General features: G+C 41.3%; 1 protein-coding gene across 1 annotated transcript; it reads right to left on the bottom strand.

Annotated features, from left to right (window-relative positions):
- Positions 1-767: 767 nt before the first annotated feature.
- LOC141005962 (BCL2/adenovirus E1B 19 kDa protein-interacting protein 3) lies at positions 768-11,864 on the bottom strand. The gene is made up of 6 exons (XM_073478029.1): positions 11,727-11,864; positions 6,411-6,561; positions 6,064-6,145; positions 4,844-4,917; positions 3,352-3,498; positions 768-1,523 (listed from the first exon to the last, which is right to left on the bottom strand). The coding sequence occupies exons 1-6, from the start codon at positions 11,767-11,769 to the stop codon at positions 1,475-1,477; spliced, it is 546 nt and encodes a 181-aa protein (XP_073334130.1). The 5' UTR covers positions 11,770-11,864; the 3' UTR covers positions 768-1,474.
- Between the last annotated feature and the right edge of the window lie 5,562 nt (positions 11,865-17,426).

The following is a 17,426-nucleotide window of genomic DNA, read 5'->3' as shown; positions in this document are numbered from 1 at the left end:
TGTCTAGAAGTAGCTTAATGAGCTCAGCAGGACCCCTCACATCAAACACTCCGCTAATGGCTGATAAACTCATTGGGCTCGGTCAGGCCGGACAACAAATGGGCACGTTTACGTTCGAGGCGGCACAGAAAAGGACCTCAGCGTGCTTCTCGGGCCCACCATTCAGAATCCAGGCCAAGTGTTTTCATGAGATGTTAAGAGGAAACGGGCTTCTGCTTTATGGGAAGGCAATAAAATGTGAAATCCTTGACTGGTCAAAGGAGCAGCTTGTTTAAAAAAAAGAGAAAAAAGACAGACTTATGTGAGGTAAGGAATGACAAAGGCAGATGGAAAGAGACACGCTGGTGTGATGTCATAACGTTTCCGTAAGAGTGAGGTTAGACGACAGGAAGAGTCAGCACTGGTGGGGTATAAAAAAACACCAGTGAAACGCACACCAAAGAGCTTATCGGGACAAATCAACAGTGATTTGCAGTGATCTACCTCGTATGGAAAAGAGAATAAATGTTAAACAGATGCTTGTGGTTCATTTGCACGTTGTTAACAACACAGTAGGTTGTCTTTCCTTTGAGTTTTCTACAAATACTCTCCAGAGGACCTAAAAACTAATAACGTTGTACACATACAGTATAAGTTACTGCCCCGAGCTTACCTCAGCAAATCTTTGTGCTTTCCCTGCGTTTATTCACCAAGATGAACATGTGTACAAAAACCACTGCCAGGATGGGACAGGAAGAGGAGAAAGAAAAAAAGACCCAAGAGGCACATTAAGGTTTTGAGGAGTGAAGTTTAATGGGATCATGATTGTCTTTGTCAGAGGTCAAATATTTAATTGGTTTATGGGACAAAAAGCACAACCAGAGCCACTTCTACATTCACTCAGCCAACTAAAACTCTCTACATTAGATACACCATCAGGGCATAAAACCCACATGAACCACTTTTAGCAGCTCAGTCTCACAGAGGGTCATTACTTTTGACAAATGACAGACATTTTGCTTTTTCAAAGGTTGGGGCGAAAGGCTACCACATATTATCTTTCTCATTTCGTCTGAACACACTGTTCCCACCGAACCGTTTTCATCTCTTCCTATCAAAAGGATTTATTGTTCTTGCTGGGTGAAACTCTCTCTCTCTCTCCTTTTCTCTTGTATCTGGGCAATCTCCTCTCTGATTATGCTTTAGCTGGTTGAGATCAGTGTTACTCTCCGGGAGAGTAAAAATGACCTCAGTCTGACTCATTGGTCGGCATCCATCCGCTCCCCGGGCCCTACGACATGCACAGACTGACAGAGAGGTTGACAGAGTTAGACAGACATACAGATGAACAGAGAGACAGAGGGACAGACAGGCAGGGTCCTAAGGATGACCCTTGACGAAGAAGGAAGGAGGCAAGTAAGTGCAGTAGAGAGGGCGGACTGTGACCTTATTGGCCAGACTGTGAGCGGATGAGGTCACTGGGCTACAGCCGACGTCACAGCGTGCTAGTTGTCGAAGCGGCCAGTCGCTTTCCGATGTAGATCCTGAAAAGAGAAAGACGCAATCGATTAATGTCCACCCAGCTCAAAACACTTTGGATTTCTCGACATGTTTAAGCTGTGTGAACGAGGTTGCAGTGAAATTAACGTCTGTATATGAAGAATTTGTAGGGTGGTGTCTTTTTTTAGACTCAAACCCAAGAGCAAAAGTTGTAGGAATGCATTAAACAGTGTGTTTATCTGGTCTAACAGAGCGGTTCTGAAGTCGCAACCACAGAAAAATCAGGATGCCGTTCACGTCTGAATAACGAGAACTTTTGACTTGCCAATTGCAGAACCCATCAGCTGTTGTCTTACGCCGATAGAGCCACCAGAGGCAATGGCCAGTGTTTCGGGGCTTCCGGTGTGGTCAGCAGATGCCAGATAACAAATATCTGGGCCAAGAATTCTGCTTCTGTGTTAACAGTCTGTTTTAAACACATTGAGTCACGTCTGTCGTACGTAATGTGCTATATAAATAAACTTGACTTGGTTAGCAACCTGAGATACGAGAATGGAGTTGGAGACGACCTTCGGGCTGATCTCTATAAACAGGTATCTTACTCATGAGTGTAAATAAAACAATGTGTGACCAATGAGCTCCGTCTCTTTTGTCTCTTCTCCACGATGACCTAAGCCCGCTTAGACACGATTGTTGCTACGGACTACAAATAGAAACGAGACCGCTTCCGTAACCAAAATACCCCTTTTTTGTGTGTGTTTTAGAGGTTTATATTATATTTAATGTGTCTTTTTTTCTGTATTTTGTGGGCATGTAAACTTTTATGTCATCTCATCTCTTGTCATTTCTTTGTTTCATTATTTTTAAGTAGTTTCACCATGTTATTATCTGGGTCATGTGATTGCCTCCTACTGGCTATTTCTACTGTACTGGTGAAGCCACATCATGTTGTTTGTTGGAGCCCTGCTGAAGACCTACTGGTCCAAACAAACTTTTTGAATGACTTGCCTTGTGATGATTTAGCACCTATAATAAAGGCTTTAAAATATTTCCTTCCTCTTTTGATACATTTTCTTATATTTAGAGTGGCTGGATCGCCTCTGATTTTTTAAATCCCTTGACTAAGAAAAACTACATGAGAATCTGGAGTTACAGCTAACATTAAAACAACCTTGTTCACTAATAGCACATTTCCTTTTAAGTAATACCTTATTCGGTACTAGCCGCGATGCTATCAGAGTGTTTAAGCTAACGTTAGCATCTCTGTCCCGCTCTTTATTGGTTTTAGGGAAGTCTGCATTCCAGAAACTGCCCCATTCATTTTATTACTCAAGCTAACGTTTTTATTTTTTTATTTGATCTAAGTTTTTTCTTTTACTAGGACTAACTAGCTGCATGCTGTTTAATTCCTCTTTTGCTACAGTTTTTTTTTAGCAGGATAGCACTTAGCCACTTAGCCTAACACAAATTTAAGACCCTTTTACAGGGATGTAATTGGAAACACGTCAGCTGGAAAAATTAAAAAGTCAACCACAGACAGTGTTTTAAATCGACTCACGGATCTCCCATTAATTAGCTGTCTAGCTATAGTTGATGAACTTCTGCCAGCATCACTTGATATTTAATCCAGGAAAATGAATAGTTGCCAGCTAGAAATGAGAAACTTCTTTTGTTTACCTCTCTCTGAAATCAAGAACCAGTTGTTTCAAAAATGACTCAGAGGTCAGTCTCCTGTCTTTACATACCATGTGAGAATGACTATCTCGACAGGCGTAGCAACAGTAATTAAGCGAGTGGGGCTTGCTACTGTCACAGTTAAGTCACATACAATGGGGGGAAAAAAATTAGTCTATGTGTGTGTGTGCGTCTCACCCGACTCCAAGTGTGAGCAGGTGTGAAGCCAGCAGTGAGGGACCAAGGATGAGGAGGACATCGGAGGAGAAGATTCCCCTCTTCATCACCTCTGTCTTCCTAACGCTGAGGGAGCTCTGCTGCTTCGGGTGCTGAAACACAAACTCTCTGCAGAGAGGAAGAGAGAGGACGAGGAGCCCGAGATGAGAGATGCAGGGAAGAGGGAAGATAGAAAGTAAAAGATAAAAAAAAAACAAAAAAAACAAAGTTAATGAGAACACAAGAGAGAAAACTCAGAATGCAAGGAAGGTAGCAGAGCTCAGAGAGTCTGAGACCATTAAGAGCTACTGCCTGTCAAACAGACTTATTGTATTGCAGAAGATTAAATGTCAAGTGTGGCAGTGTAAATGAAAAAACAGGGTGATTCATGTGTTTTTTCAAGACTCAAAGGTGTAAACAAAACTTAAAACACAGAACTGCTGTCAAAGTCAAACTGAGGAGACACAACAGACAACAACTAAATCACAATTTTTTTTTGGGAGCAAAACAAACCTTTTTTCAGCCGGTGCCAAAAAACTAAAGCGCTGAATGTTTCTTTAATTAAACATGAACACATTTTGTTTGGAGGGATTTATGTAGGGTAACTTTTTCTTCACAGTGTCTCCTCTGACAACTCACACAGTAATGATGAGACTCACTGTGCCAACAAACTGTTACAGCATTTAACTAACCATAAAACCACAAATTGTTGTTTTTATATACCGGTTTGTATGTGGATTAAACAAACAACATGTTAATTGGTGAGATTTAGCGGTGCTCGTAGGGTGAGTTTTGAACTTGAGAGTGAGAGACTCGCTGTTTTCCACTGCTTTCACTCTTAGGCGAAGCCAAACGAATCACTTCCTGTCTCCAGCTCCATGCTTTAAGGGCAACGCCACCAATTTCACACATTAAAGTGTGTTTACAGGTCTTGGGGAGGACTACTGCATATGTAAAAAAAAAAAAAAGAAGAAGTAGTAAATAGCCTTTTGTGGCTCCAGAGGAAGCTGCATGTAATCTGATAAATTGTCTCCAGTGATGTCACTCAGTGGCTATGTTGCATTGTGGGTAATGTAGGTGCCATGGTTTGAAAAGCAGTCCACTGGTCGAGCATTGCACCTTAATAACACAGTTGGACTCATTATTGACGGTTTTAAACGATCTTTTTCTTTTTTAAAACCTGGAGCCTACATTGTCCACAATGCAACTTAGCCACTGAGTGACATCACTGGAGGCATATATACATATGGTGTAGTACTCCTAAAGACCTGTAAACACACTTTAATGTGTGAAATAGGTGGAGTTGCCCTTTAATGCACAAGAAATGCTACTTCTTCAAACTGTCACATACCTGTACATCTTTGCAAGTACTTATGAGTACTCTAATGACTTATGGGTGTAATAAAATACTACTGCAAACATAAATAAATATAAAATAAAGTACAATGAATGACTTTAAATGAGCTGGCCTCACTTTGGTGGCATATTTTCAGGTCTACTGGACCAATCCCAGACCCAGTCAGTGTCTCCTCGTCGGTCAGCCTCCTCCTGCAACGTATCGGGTCAGATGAGGTAAAACAGGCAACAGACAAGGAGGAGGAAGGAAAAGTCAACACACAAGAGAAAATCAGGTCAGAGTGATACAATGCAAACTCAGCACATGTATATTGCTGGTGTTGATATTCGCTTTGAACATAAGTTCAAACGAGGAAATATCAAACAACACATCATTGAGCAAGAAGCAAGCGCTCACATGCAGCGCAAAACAGCAGAAAACTGGTTTGACTTTCTTGGATGTCAGTGGGTTTTTAAAAGAGATGGATTAACTATCGAGTGAGCAAGTAAGTAAATATCTCTGCAGCCTGCTTTTAAACTGGAGATGATGGCTGGAAAGTAGGAAAAGTGTCTAAAAAATGTTCCCTGTGTTTCGGTAAATGGTCGCCAATAATGTGAAATAATATGTAATTAAATTATACAGTGTGATTTGGAGTTAAAAGGGTTATTAAACCACCAGTATGGTCCTTTCACAACAAAAATACATGTCTGTGTATTTTTCTTTTTTTGTGTGTGTGACATATTAACTTAAGGGAAGATGAAGTCATTTGATTAATATTAACATGTCAGTCGCCGTGGTTACATGACAACATTTCTTCAATCTGAGTGAAATCTTTCTGATTAGAGATTCCAATTTAACGCTTTACATGGACACTAAACGAAGTGATCAGATAAGATCTGCATTTACACGCCTCAAAGCGTTTAATCAGAACTGAACTTTTTTGACATGTGCAAAGTGGTTCTGCCGGCTGCGAGGCGGCTAATCTGCCGGAAACATAACAGAAGAAGAAGGATGAGAAGTTTTCGTTCAAACTTTATCGAAAAAATTCAATGCATTAATTTTCTCCGTCTGCCAATAAAATTTACAAAGAACCCACTTTGTATTCTGGGAGCAATATTTGCGTTTCCGGTTCGGTGGATTCTGGCTTCGTTAAACAATTGTTTGAACATTTAGTTGTTTCGAGCCTTTTCCAAGATTGAGGCGTTTAACAATCTTTAAAACACAAAAAAAACCTCCACGGACTAGTTGTGTTTTGTTTTTGTCCCTCCCAACATTGGTGAACATGCAAAGAAAGAATTTATTTATGCAACCAGGGAGAAACGATCGGCTAAAGCGTTTATGGATGGATAAATGGATACCTGTATGGTGACACAGTCACTGTCCTGATCGCTGGAAGGTCTTTGGGAACCAGTGGACTGTGGAGTCCCCACCTGTGGAGGACTGTGGACCGGAAACAGACATTTAACAATGTGGGTTTAGTACGAAGCAATGAACACCGCAATTTAATAATTCTACATTTGGGTTAGAACAAACAAACACAGATAAAGTAAACACATATTGTGGAAAAACAAGCAGAGTTCCACAGAGCAGAGAACGAAACTCATTACTGTGCAAATTATTTTTACACCTCGCTGTGCAGCTCCAACCCCCCAAACCCCCGAACAAAACAACAAACTGAATCCACACGAACAGTCTGCACTGTTACCTGTCTCTACTCCTCTCACACTCAAGCTGTGCCTCCAGAAGGATCCTCTCCAGCTCCCCCTGCAGGGCGGAGGAGATGCTGTCCTCCGGCCCCGTCAGACTCTCCCTGCGGCTCACGGCTGCGATCAGCTCCTCCAGCTCGACCCAGGAGCCTGATGAGGAAACAAGACGAGCAGCAGAGTTTGTAATGATGCTCAGACAGTCAGAGGAGGCAGAGAACAGTAGGGCTTCATGCACATATGTTAGACTGCAATGAGCCAGAGAGGAGTCGTGATGAGGAGAGTAAACAAATCTATGGCCTTAAAATTGAGTGTTTGCATAGAGTGGATCTGTCACTGGAATCAAATTATGGCATTAATCACATACAAATCAACTATCAGCTGAAGTATATTGAGCAGATATGAGAAAATAGTGCCACTCCACCCCCCTATCACGTTTCTGCACTATGTAACTTCAGTGAGAGGGTCGGATCACAGCGTTACATACATGTTGACTTCAACGTGCAAGTTTTCAACACATAACATTGTTATGATGTAATGAGTTTTGTTTGTAGTTAGCACCTACATTACATCTGACAAACTGTTACAGACCTGGGATTTGTATTTACGACAGTGGTGTTGCACTCAGAATCTGTGGGGGGCGCCAAATCACACAAAATGCCAATTTCTACATAATGTTGCTTTAAGTACAATTTTGAGGTAGGCCTACATGTAAGCATTTGCATTTGCCGCTACTTCCACTCCACTACATTGTGGAGGCAAATATTGTACTTTTTACTCGCTACGCTTATTTGATAACTTTAGTTACTAGTTACTTTACATATTCAGACTATTATTAATTTATTATTATTTTGCTCAAGAGTCACAGTAGTGCGTTTAAAAATGATTTCTCTGATAAAAAAAAACCCCCACAGACTTCGATTGCGTTCAGATCCGATAATCTGCTGATATTTCGTCCGTCCCTAGCAAAATGACGTTGATGATTCTGAGCAGATTACAAAATCAGTTATTGAAGTTTCTGCAATGAAAGTTTTGTTTGATAAATGTGAATAATATCTTTTTTATATATTTATATTAAAAATATTGTCAACGGCATTAGATTTTCTCTGAATGATGCACAGATATTTTCTAACTATTCTCCATTTGAACACCCACACACACATTCCTAATTTTTATTTCACTTTCTGGATAATATGAAATACATGAAATGCATAATATGGAATTTCTGCTGCTCGGGGCTCACTCAGTCAAAATTCTGACGACAAAAGATGTAGTTTGGCGACTTCATGATGTAAAAAAAACATGATTGCTGATGAAAATCCTTCTCATGTCACTCACTGACATATCCATCTGGTGTTTCCCCATAAATTATAGCAACAGGTGACCAAAGGAAATGGTTTCCTCTGGGTTCGAACAGTGTTGGAAACTTGTGGGATAATGTAAATACACTACCCCAAAAATATAATTTAATGCAGAAATGTTTGTTTTTTCCCTGATTATTCCTTTGTATTGTCAAAATCTTTGGTTCTTTTGTTTGTCATATTTTTAAGCAGTATTTTTAAAATCACTGACCCCTGCAGCTTGCGTTGTCCCCAAGTAACCGATTAATCCTATTCTGAGGCAAGTGGACTTATTTGAACCATATTAAAACGTAACAGCATTGCTGTGAAGTGGACAGTGAGTGGACAGGTGTGTGCGCTGACATATGGTGACTTATAAGCGGCACCACAGATGTCCTGACGTGACATCCGATGACCTGAGAGACGCCGAATGCAGGACGGACATCCGGCTGGACGCTGCTCTTACACACACATGTACAAACACTCATGTGCTAAAACACACACGCAATGAACTCAAGAGTCTGATTCCCTCTTTTATCAATGAGTGCCGGACACGCACACAGCACATGAATGACTGGACGCAGGTTCACCGAGTACATGAGCAGGAAGCGATTGACTCATGCACACACATGCACACTGGTGTGTATGGCGTGTACACATACCCAGAGCCAAACAGTAGGGCAGGGCTAACTCAGGCTGACAGCATGGTTGCTTACGTAAGATCTTATTTCTGTTAGAGATTAGCCATTCACCCTCTCTCCCATCCTCCCCTTGTTTCTCTCTTGTCATGCTGCCTGTATCCCTCTGTGACACAGGCAGCATTTACAAAATGTCAACACCTCATCTGCCTACCAAAGTATCACTTGTCATCTCTCTAATCTTCACTTTTTTTGGGTTTATGACACTGCAACAGCAGCAAGAGAGGGTAGAGACATGAGTGGGAACAGAGCTGGAGGGAGGCAGGGGTGAGGGAGGGGGGGTGAGGGAAACTGTGCCATTGCCCTAGTTATTTTTCAACAGAGGGGAGTTATGACATAACAAGCGCCTTGTTGCCTGACTTATCTATCTGTCGCCATTCTGCGGCACTAAATCAGTTTCTATGGTGCAATCCTGTACACATTCATCTGTGCCACTGCCAAATCAGCTTTATGTAATGTGGACGAGCGCTCGACGCTCAAAGACTCAATGAACTGCGGCGCAGCGGAATCATTTCTGATTTCTCGGGCTATGAACGTCAGCTTCTTCTCGCTGAAGGGAGGGCAGTCAGATTGTTCTAGGAAAACGTGTTTTTTCTTGACTCAGATTTATATTTTATTCGTCTTTTTCTCGCATGATTTACAGACAAAGAGGCTGAGTGGTTACACCGAAATGATCCGAGAAATGCCTCTTGTGTATGACACGAACCGCAAAGGAGCATTTTCCCGTATGAAAGTGACAACAAAATAACTTTAAGTGTGTTTCCATCCACCTATGTTATGCTCTTTTTTTAACTTTACAAGTAAATAATGTCGTTCATAAAGCATGTCAACTTACGTAGCATTGCTAACAGTGTTTATACTGTTAACGGTGGAATATTTCTATTCACCTGTTTGTTCATTTATTCTTTTTCTGGTGCAATATTCTGCTGTTGTTTGTAGCATTTACTATGTAGCATTTATTTATACTGTTTCCCACTGCCAATTATTACATAATGCAATAATCCATATTATCTACACTGTAGTTATGGTTTAGGACAAGGCACATGTTTTACATCTCTATTTCTGGTAGCAATTCGATTTCAGAATGTCAATACATGTATATCATTGTAACATTATAGTTTAAAAGGTACGCTATGTGACTTTTTATGGGCCTATGAACAGAGACGGGGTCTTGATACTAGGAAGAGCAGTTTGCAAGACCTAACATGAGTTTTAAATCTACTTTAAAGGCACATTTTTACATTTGAATTTGTAAACAATAGAGCAAAACAGGCTTATATTTGGATTTAGGATGGGGTGACTTACAGTTATTTTATACTATTTATTTGTGTATTTTATTTTTATTTACTGTACTCTTATTTCTGTATTCTCCATTTATATTTTATTATCATCTCCCTATATTGTGGTATTTCTATTCTAGAAGAGCAACTGTAACATACATACTAAGTATTTTTGATTCTGAAACGTCACTCAAGCTTCCACTGAAGAGACGATCAGGAGACTTTAAAGGGGCACTATGAAGGTTTGGATAAGAAATTTTAATATTTACAATCTTAAGGAGGTAATAATACAAACTCAGAAATATTTATTTTGCCATAACTGAATAAACAAGCTGTTCTCAGAGGAAAATAAGGTCCCCATAACACTGTTTGAAGCTAGAAAGGTGGCAGGGTCCGCCAAATATAAACTAAGTAAAACAGTACTAAGACGTGTTGTTCTTTAAGGTCAGTTTGTTCATTTAGTTTATCCAGTTATGAAAACCAAGAGTTTGTTTATTTAGTTTGTTGAGGGATAAAAAAAAAATCATTCGATGAAGATCTTTCTCTTCTGATTAAAATATCTTCCAAAACAACATAGCGTGCCTTTAATGTCAATAAACAGAAACAAACAGGCCTCATTTTCACAATGATTTTCCGTCGTCTGAGCTTTGATGGTGCTCTGTTAATTTTATTTTGTCATCTTCTTCTCCAGTGATCTAATGGCACCCAACTGGAGACAAGGCACCACCAACTGTTTATCTCAAATCACCAAACTCCTTGTTACTAGAGCCCTGCTAATACTTTATTTTGTGAAAAAAGTGATTGTGATTTTCAATACCGACATTGAAAGGTAAAAAATTCCAATGTCGATATCACACATTTTATGCAATGATCCATCAGATGTGGTTATCAAACAATTATTTAGTTTATTCAGTTTAACAATACACTTTATTGTCTAAAATCACCAGTGTATTGAAAGAGAGAACATACTGGGAATTTAATATTTGGAAATTATCCTGAGCATCTGTTTCTTTTATTATTATAAAAAGAGAGTTTTCATACGGGCACACATCAGCAACATAAATGCCGATACCGATGTATTTGTTATAGGTCAATATCAGCCGATAACATTGCCCAACCGATATATTGGTCGGGCTGTACTTACTCTTGTACATCGTCTAACATTAGTTGGTGGACACTTGGATTAATTCACTTTAGTTTTTTATGGAAATTATATTAAAATATGGATGTAAACTTGACTAACAACCATCCATTCAGTAGATCTCAGTTGAAAAAACAGAGAGAAGCTGGACTTCTTCTGTAAACACCACGCGCTCCACTCCTGATGTTCACATTCCCACATCCAGGAAGAAATCCACGATCGGCTCCCTTTTTGAAGTATAATCCTCAACCCCCTTACATCATTTTCATACGGCCCCTCGGTGCCCTGCTCTCCATAACATTGCACCACATGTTTTTACCCAGCATCCCTTGTGCCAAGCAATGTGCACACAGCACAGTGGGGCTATAAGCGTCAGGAAATCTCCACATCTTAATTGGCTTACAGAGATACAAACAGGTGAGTCAGGGAATCCGTTTACACAATGACACTGTCAGTGGCAACAACAATGACATCTATTAAAACTGACAGTGCCTTTCTTTCCTGTGTGGCTGCTGCTGCTGGCACCATGTCTGCAGCTGCTGTTTGATATCTGCACATCAGTCCTGTTAACACACTGAGCTGATGCATGGAGGGGAGGGGAGGGGAGGGGATGGGGGTCATTGCTCACATTGTTTATATTTCTATTTTCAAAATAAAATGCAATAATGTGCACACACATGGCAGCTTTCACACTGATGCTGGTTAGCTGTTTAGCAGCTGCATGTGAGCAAAAAAACAAAACAAACAAAACACCTACGTCATGGCTGTGGAGGTAAACAAAACAAATATGAGGCTACAACAAGGAGGAGGACAACGGCCTGGTCCGTGCACCACCACCACCACCACCACCAACACTCACCGTAGAGTCCGTCCTCGGGTGTCTGCGAGCCGGACAGAGACATGCCTGAACGCCGGGGGGTGCTGGATGGAGGCAGAGAGAGAGAGATGCTGATACTGAGCGAGGAGGACAAGCAGGTGCAGACGGGCTCCTCTCCTGTGCGCGTTTCTCTCAATCACTCTTGTGTTTGTTGTAGTCTAAAAAGGACACAGGGCACCGACGCTGCGCTAATCCTCCTCCTCCTCCTCCTCCCCCCTGCCCTCCTCTCCCTCCTCCCCCTCCCTTTCCCCACGTGTCAGCAGCGAAGAGGTAAACAAAACAGGCTCATGACAACAACAACAGGGTGCATGAGGCAGCAGCAGGTGAGTGCCCTCAAGTCTGCCCCTCAACCGCCAGCTGCCATAAAGATTCATTAAAAAAATAAATATTGATTTACAAAAAGTGATCTAAGATATAAGATTATCTGTAAGCTGCAAAGTGCTTATGTAAGAAACTGTGAAACAGTTTTATAATACACGTTTGATACACAAACAAGCGCTTTAAATCCTACATACCACACACTCAGTCTTCTCTCAGCTCACTGATGATGATGTTACATCATCTATTGGAGCTGTTACAAAACTGGAGGGATGAAGTCAGGTCACTTTTATGGTAAGATTGGGTAACTCTGCCTTCTGTAAGCGGTAAGTCATGGGTTGGGTTTCTGGTTTGGGTTTCCAGCTTTACAGATTTCCGTCAGGCTGGTCTTTATCCTTTATATCTGCTGATAAAAATAGTTAATCAAACAAATATAGTTATGGATGTTGGGATGTTTCAGTGTTTCTGAACTTGATGATTGTTTATTCTGTAACACTGTATTTGAAATGTACTGCCCCAAACCCATCCGTGGTCCTGAGTATCAGCTGTCTGAAAGTCGCTCAGGTGAGCTCAGGTGAGAGCAGGCTGTTTCTGCGCCTGCGCCTTTAATGCTAATGAGCTCCGTCCTGCTACACGCGCCTCTCAGGGAGAGGATGCCGCTTGGCTAGCGGTAGCATGCGCTAATGTTTACGGTGGATGTATCACTGTGGCTCGCAGAGATGCTGTCGTTCAACCGCACCAGTTTGACCCAGAATCGGAACCAGAAGGAGAGGCTCAGAAAAATACAGACTCTGCGGCTGCAGCAGGACTCCCCAACACAACCACCCGGCTCCCATCCCCCACTCACCTGCGACAGGTAACATCTAAAAACAGCTAGCGAAAGCTGCGTTTGTCTCCAACACAGTCTCCAAACTCTTGGACACTGTTCGCATAGTCTCTGTCTCCAGTCTGCACATGTTTCCAGACTTTTTACTGTGACAACCAAGCTCCCTCGTAATATTATTAACATTAAACTCGCTTCAGACACCGTTGCATAGCGACCGAAGCGGAGCTAACTAGTTAGCCAATGTCAAGCTGACGTCACCATACTCGTAGGCAACTGTAAATACTATCAACACGTGGCGACACTTACCTGTGGCTCGGCTCCTCTCGGGTATCTCCGGGGAGAGGGGGGGCGTGTTTTCGGCCTATGACGTCACTCCTGTCGTTACGTCACAACAGGAGCTGGATCTGCCTGTAGGAGCCTCGTTTTACCAGCGGGTGGGCTGCAGAGAGATGCAGGACTCATTTGCTTTCCTCATTCTGGGAGTTGGGAGGCTCAGGGAGGACCAGTTTATATATGTAGAGACCAGAGAAAACGTGTTTTTCATAATATGGGACCTTTAAACTCTGCGTGGGAGTGACCTTACAGAGTCATTAATGCCACTTGTGGGTCGTTGACCCAACCGGCCTTCATGTGGGATGTTAGGGCTAGGTGAGCTCAGGTGTGAATGGTTTTTAAGCTGTCTGGGGAGTGAACTCAGTACAGCACTGGAGGTGGGTGATAGGTAACGTCGTAGGCCACCTCCTCTGTTCAAAGACATAGATGGATTATTTTACTCCGCTTTCAAACCATCTGTCTTCTTCACTGGAAGTATTTGTGTCATTCGCCGAGCTTGAATTCACGCAAAATATTTGCGTCCTTGCACTGTCTTTGTATGCAATCTGGACGTGAGTTCAACATAAGTGAACTTTGCAGAGCGAAGTTGCAGCGACAACCGATAGCACAGACGTGTGTGTGGTTGACCCCTCGAACTGAGTTTCGGTTTGGTGTGCGTCACTTCCTGCTCTGCCCAGAGTCAGCACTGACAGGTGATGGCCAGTCGCCTCAATAGCAACCCCATGTCCCATTTTCTTCATATACTCACAGTATATTTCCCAGAAAAGAAGCAGTTTTAATTTTGTTATAGTTAGTTTATAGGTTTATAGGTAGTTTTGTCAGGTTGTCGCTAAAACCAATGGAAAACGTCCTCTGAGGACCATGAATGTCAATATAAAATTTAATGGAACAGCATGAACACTTTTATATAAAAGATGGACGTGGAGATGAATATGCGTGAAGATGATATTAAAAGTAAAGACATGTGTACCCTTTTCTTGAGGTGAAAGCACATCCACTTACCTGGAGCTACCAGAGCTTCATGATGATCAACAAAACAGTGAAGTCAAACCAAAAGAGCACAGACATTATATAAATAAATACAGTAATTATGCCTTTAGCCTTCATCATTGAAGTGCATCTTGAAACTGAAGACACGGCTTTTTCGAAGCATTTCTTGCGTGTGTAGTAAAAAAAAAACAACTTAAAGATATGTCACTGGAATAAACAACAAAATTAAAAAAATATTTCAACAAACACATGCAGTAAATGTGGTCTGTTTTTGTTCTGTGATTGTTTAGATTTTCCTGAGCTAATGTTAGATCCCCGGGCTGAATTATTATTCCAGTCCAGCCCCTGCATAACTCCACTGTCGAGCAGTACACATCATTTATTTGTCAGGTTCATGGATGGATTATGATCCAATGAGCCCCTGGGCACAGACACGGAGGCAGGCCTGTGTCGTTTTCAGCCGCTTCGCTTCTCTTTCAGCGACATTTTGCAGGTCATCCATTACTCTTAACTGCTGCTGCTGCTGCTGCTGGTTGAAAACTACACCTGAACTAAAGCATTTTGTTACAGTAATGACAAAAAGAGGCTGGCATGTCGATTTATTTTCAAAAACATTTTAACGTAAAATGAACCTTCATCCTCGGTGTCATCAAAAACACATAACAAACAAAGACTTTCCTCTGAAGGGCGACCATTAGACCCACCTGTTTTTATAACTAATACTCATGTAGAAAACAGTGTTATGGCCGTTGGTGAAATAGGAACAAATCAAAGTGCAGGAATGGGACACTAGGATTCCTGGTTTGTGTCCAGTCTGTGGTTAGTTTCAGGCAACGTGAGCACTTTGGGTGAGGTTAGACTCAGTTTATCACTCTTGGTTGGTCCTGTCTAGCTCAGAGATGATAAACACCTGTATGATTTCATCCACAAATCCCTTATTGGACAATCACCACCCGACATAACAGCTATGCCGTCCTGGACCACGGGACCCTCTCAGACTCACTCTAACTGTCTTATGCTTCGAGTCCTGTGGGTTTATTCTGAACTTGGAAAGTCTGCCTCTCTGTCCCTGGACAATTCAAGATGATAATCACAAAACACTTCAACTCAGTGTGCAGTTGTTTTCGCTGAGTATTGTTCTTTTGAAATGTTTTAACTGCATATTTTGGTGTATCTCGACATCATTGCGAGGCTTAAATAAAGGTCTGAATGAATAAAAGGGTTAGAGAAAGATCTTTTTTGTTTATGAAACAGTCACAAAATTGAATCTAAAGGATCGGCCTTGGTTAAAGGGGCTCAATGTAACGGTATTAGTTTACATATATTAATCACTTTTTATTGGTCATATGTGAGCGGATTGTAACGTGAAAAATGAGACCTTCCCCCGTCTCTCTGCTGCTGGACTGTGGATTTCTTTGTGAAGGACTGGGATCGGATTTTCTGCGACAGTCCAAAGGATGTGTCTGTATGCATGCTCTCGAGTGCCTCGTCTAAGTGCCTGTCTCTGCTCTGCTGACAGAGAGCAACAGTAGCTAACGTTAATTTAGAAATGGAGTCCACTAACATAAACTAACGACCGGCTTCCACCACAACACAGAAGTCCCACAGAGCCCATTGAAGGTTAGAGATAGATCGTGATTTCAGTTATTCTACAGGATTTGTATTATTTGAAGTTGTGCTGTCACGAAAAAAAAGGTGTCCATGAGCAGGAATTCAGTAGATTAGGTGTCTTTTTTATTGTGATAACACTTCTATTTTTCAGTACTTGAGGTTATGTTGAGCGTGACAGCAAATCATCAGCCTCTGCACACATCAGTACTCTTGTTTATCCACATATATCATGAAATTCATCAACTACCTGACATTTTGCCCCTCCAGTCTTTAGAGTTTCTCCTCCCTCCTTCAATCACACATGGGTAAGACAACCACGAAATGTGAAAAGACTAAAATATGGAATAAAAAAAACGTATACTCACCAATACTCATAGATATAAACGGATATGTACACAAATATATGTGTCAATGTCAAAAATCTGCCACAGGAGATCAATGTAGTCCATATCTTTGTAATGTAACATTTCACATCTGAGTTATATAACTTGATTTTACTTTTCCCAGTGCCTCGGACAAGGTGTCAGTTGTAATTCCCTTTGCACCGTTGATTTGAGTTATAGAGACTTCCAGAGAGATAATGTCTAATAATAAGAGACTCCATTGAGAAATCTGAAGTCTATGTGGAGCCTTCCACCTCAGTCCTTCACTTTTCGGTGGCTGTCAGACCGAAAAATAGAAGGTGACAGAGATCTTTGACTTTTACGTTACTTTTCACATTTTCACATTCAAATCATCTTTCCTCGTCGATGCGTGAAAAGATTAAACCACAACCTGTTTTGAAAAAAATAAACCTCTTCACCTCTGTGGTCTATGCAAATTGTCCTCATTAAAGATCTTTCTCGCCGCTGTTCAGATGTGTGTCTGTTCGGAAGCCAAATTATTCCGAGTTCATCTGTTATATTAAAAACAGTAATGCTTACTATAATAAAATTAGTTTAAGCTTATTGCCAAAATCTAGAAAATATTAAAAAACGCTCTCCCTTTTTAATCTCTGGCAGGCTGCAAAAGGCTGGAGAGCCTTTGATGTGTGCCTTAAAAACATCAAATGAAATGGACCAAAGCAGATCAGGATGTTCATGGTTGCTGCATCATCACTTTATCAGCATCACATACCTGGAGAACATGTGAGAACCCGGCGCTATATTTAAACATTTCTTTAATGAATTAGATCAAGAAGTGTGTTTCAGATCTCTCTGTTTGTATCGAATGAGCCCTGCGGCCAATGATTCATCTATTTCTGTGACATTCCTTTAAGACGCTTGGCATCGGTGACATCAGCAGTGCACAGACTCAGTGCTGGATTTCATTCATGTAGCCGAGAGCAAACAGAGACATAACGCAGGAGGATGCGCCTCTCATGCAACAGCAGTGCTCATCATTGTAATGTTTATACCCTTTTTTTGCTTTAGTGATTCAGTGAACACAAAAACAACAGGAGGTCAAATGAGATATTTGCAGGAAACACTTTTTTTCTTCCCTGAATCATTTGGAAAGTGAACCCTTGCCTGATACTTTAAGAACAACATCACCACCTGGTGGAGAGAGCCACCAAAAAAAGCACATGTCTTGAGGCAATTTTATGTACCGGCAGCATCGAAATG

The sequence above is a fragment of the Pagrus major genome, chromosome 12 (assembly GCF_040436345.1).
Source record: "Pagrus major chromosome 12, Pma_NU_1.0".
Lineage (NCBI taxonomy): Eukaryota > Metazoa > Chordata > Actinopteri > Spariformes > Sparidae > Pagrus > Pagrus major.
Note: the sequence above shows the minus strand (reverse complement) of the source record. Positions and strands in the feature narration are given on the sequence as shown.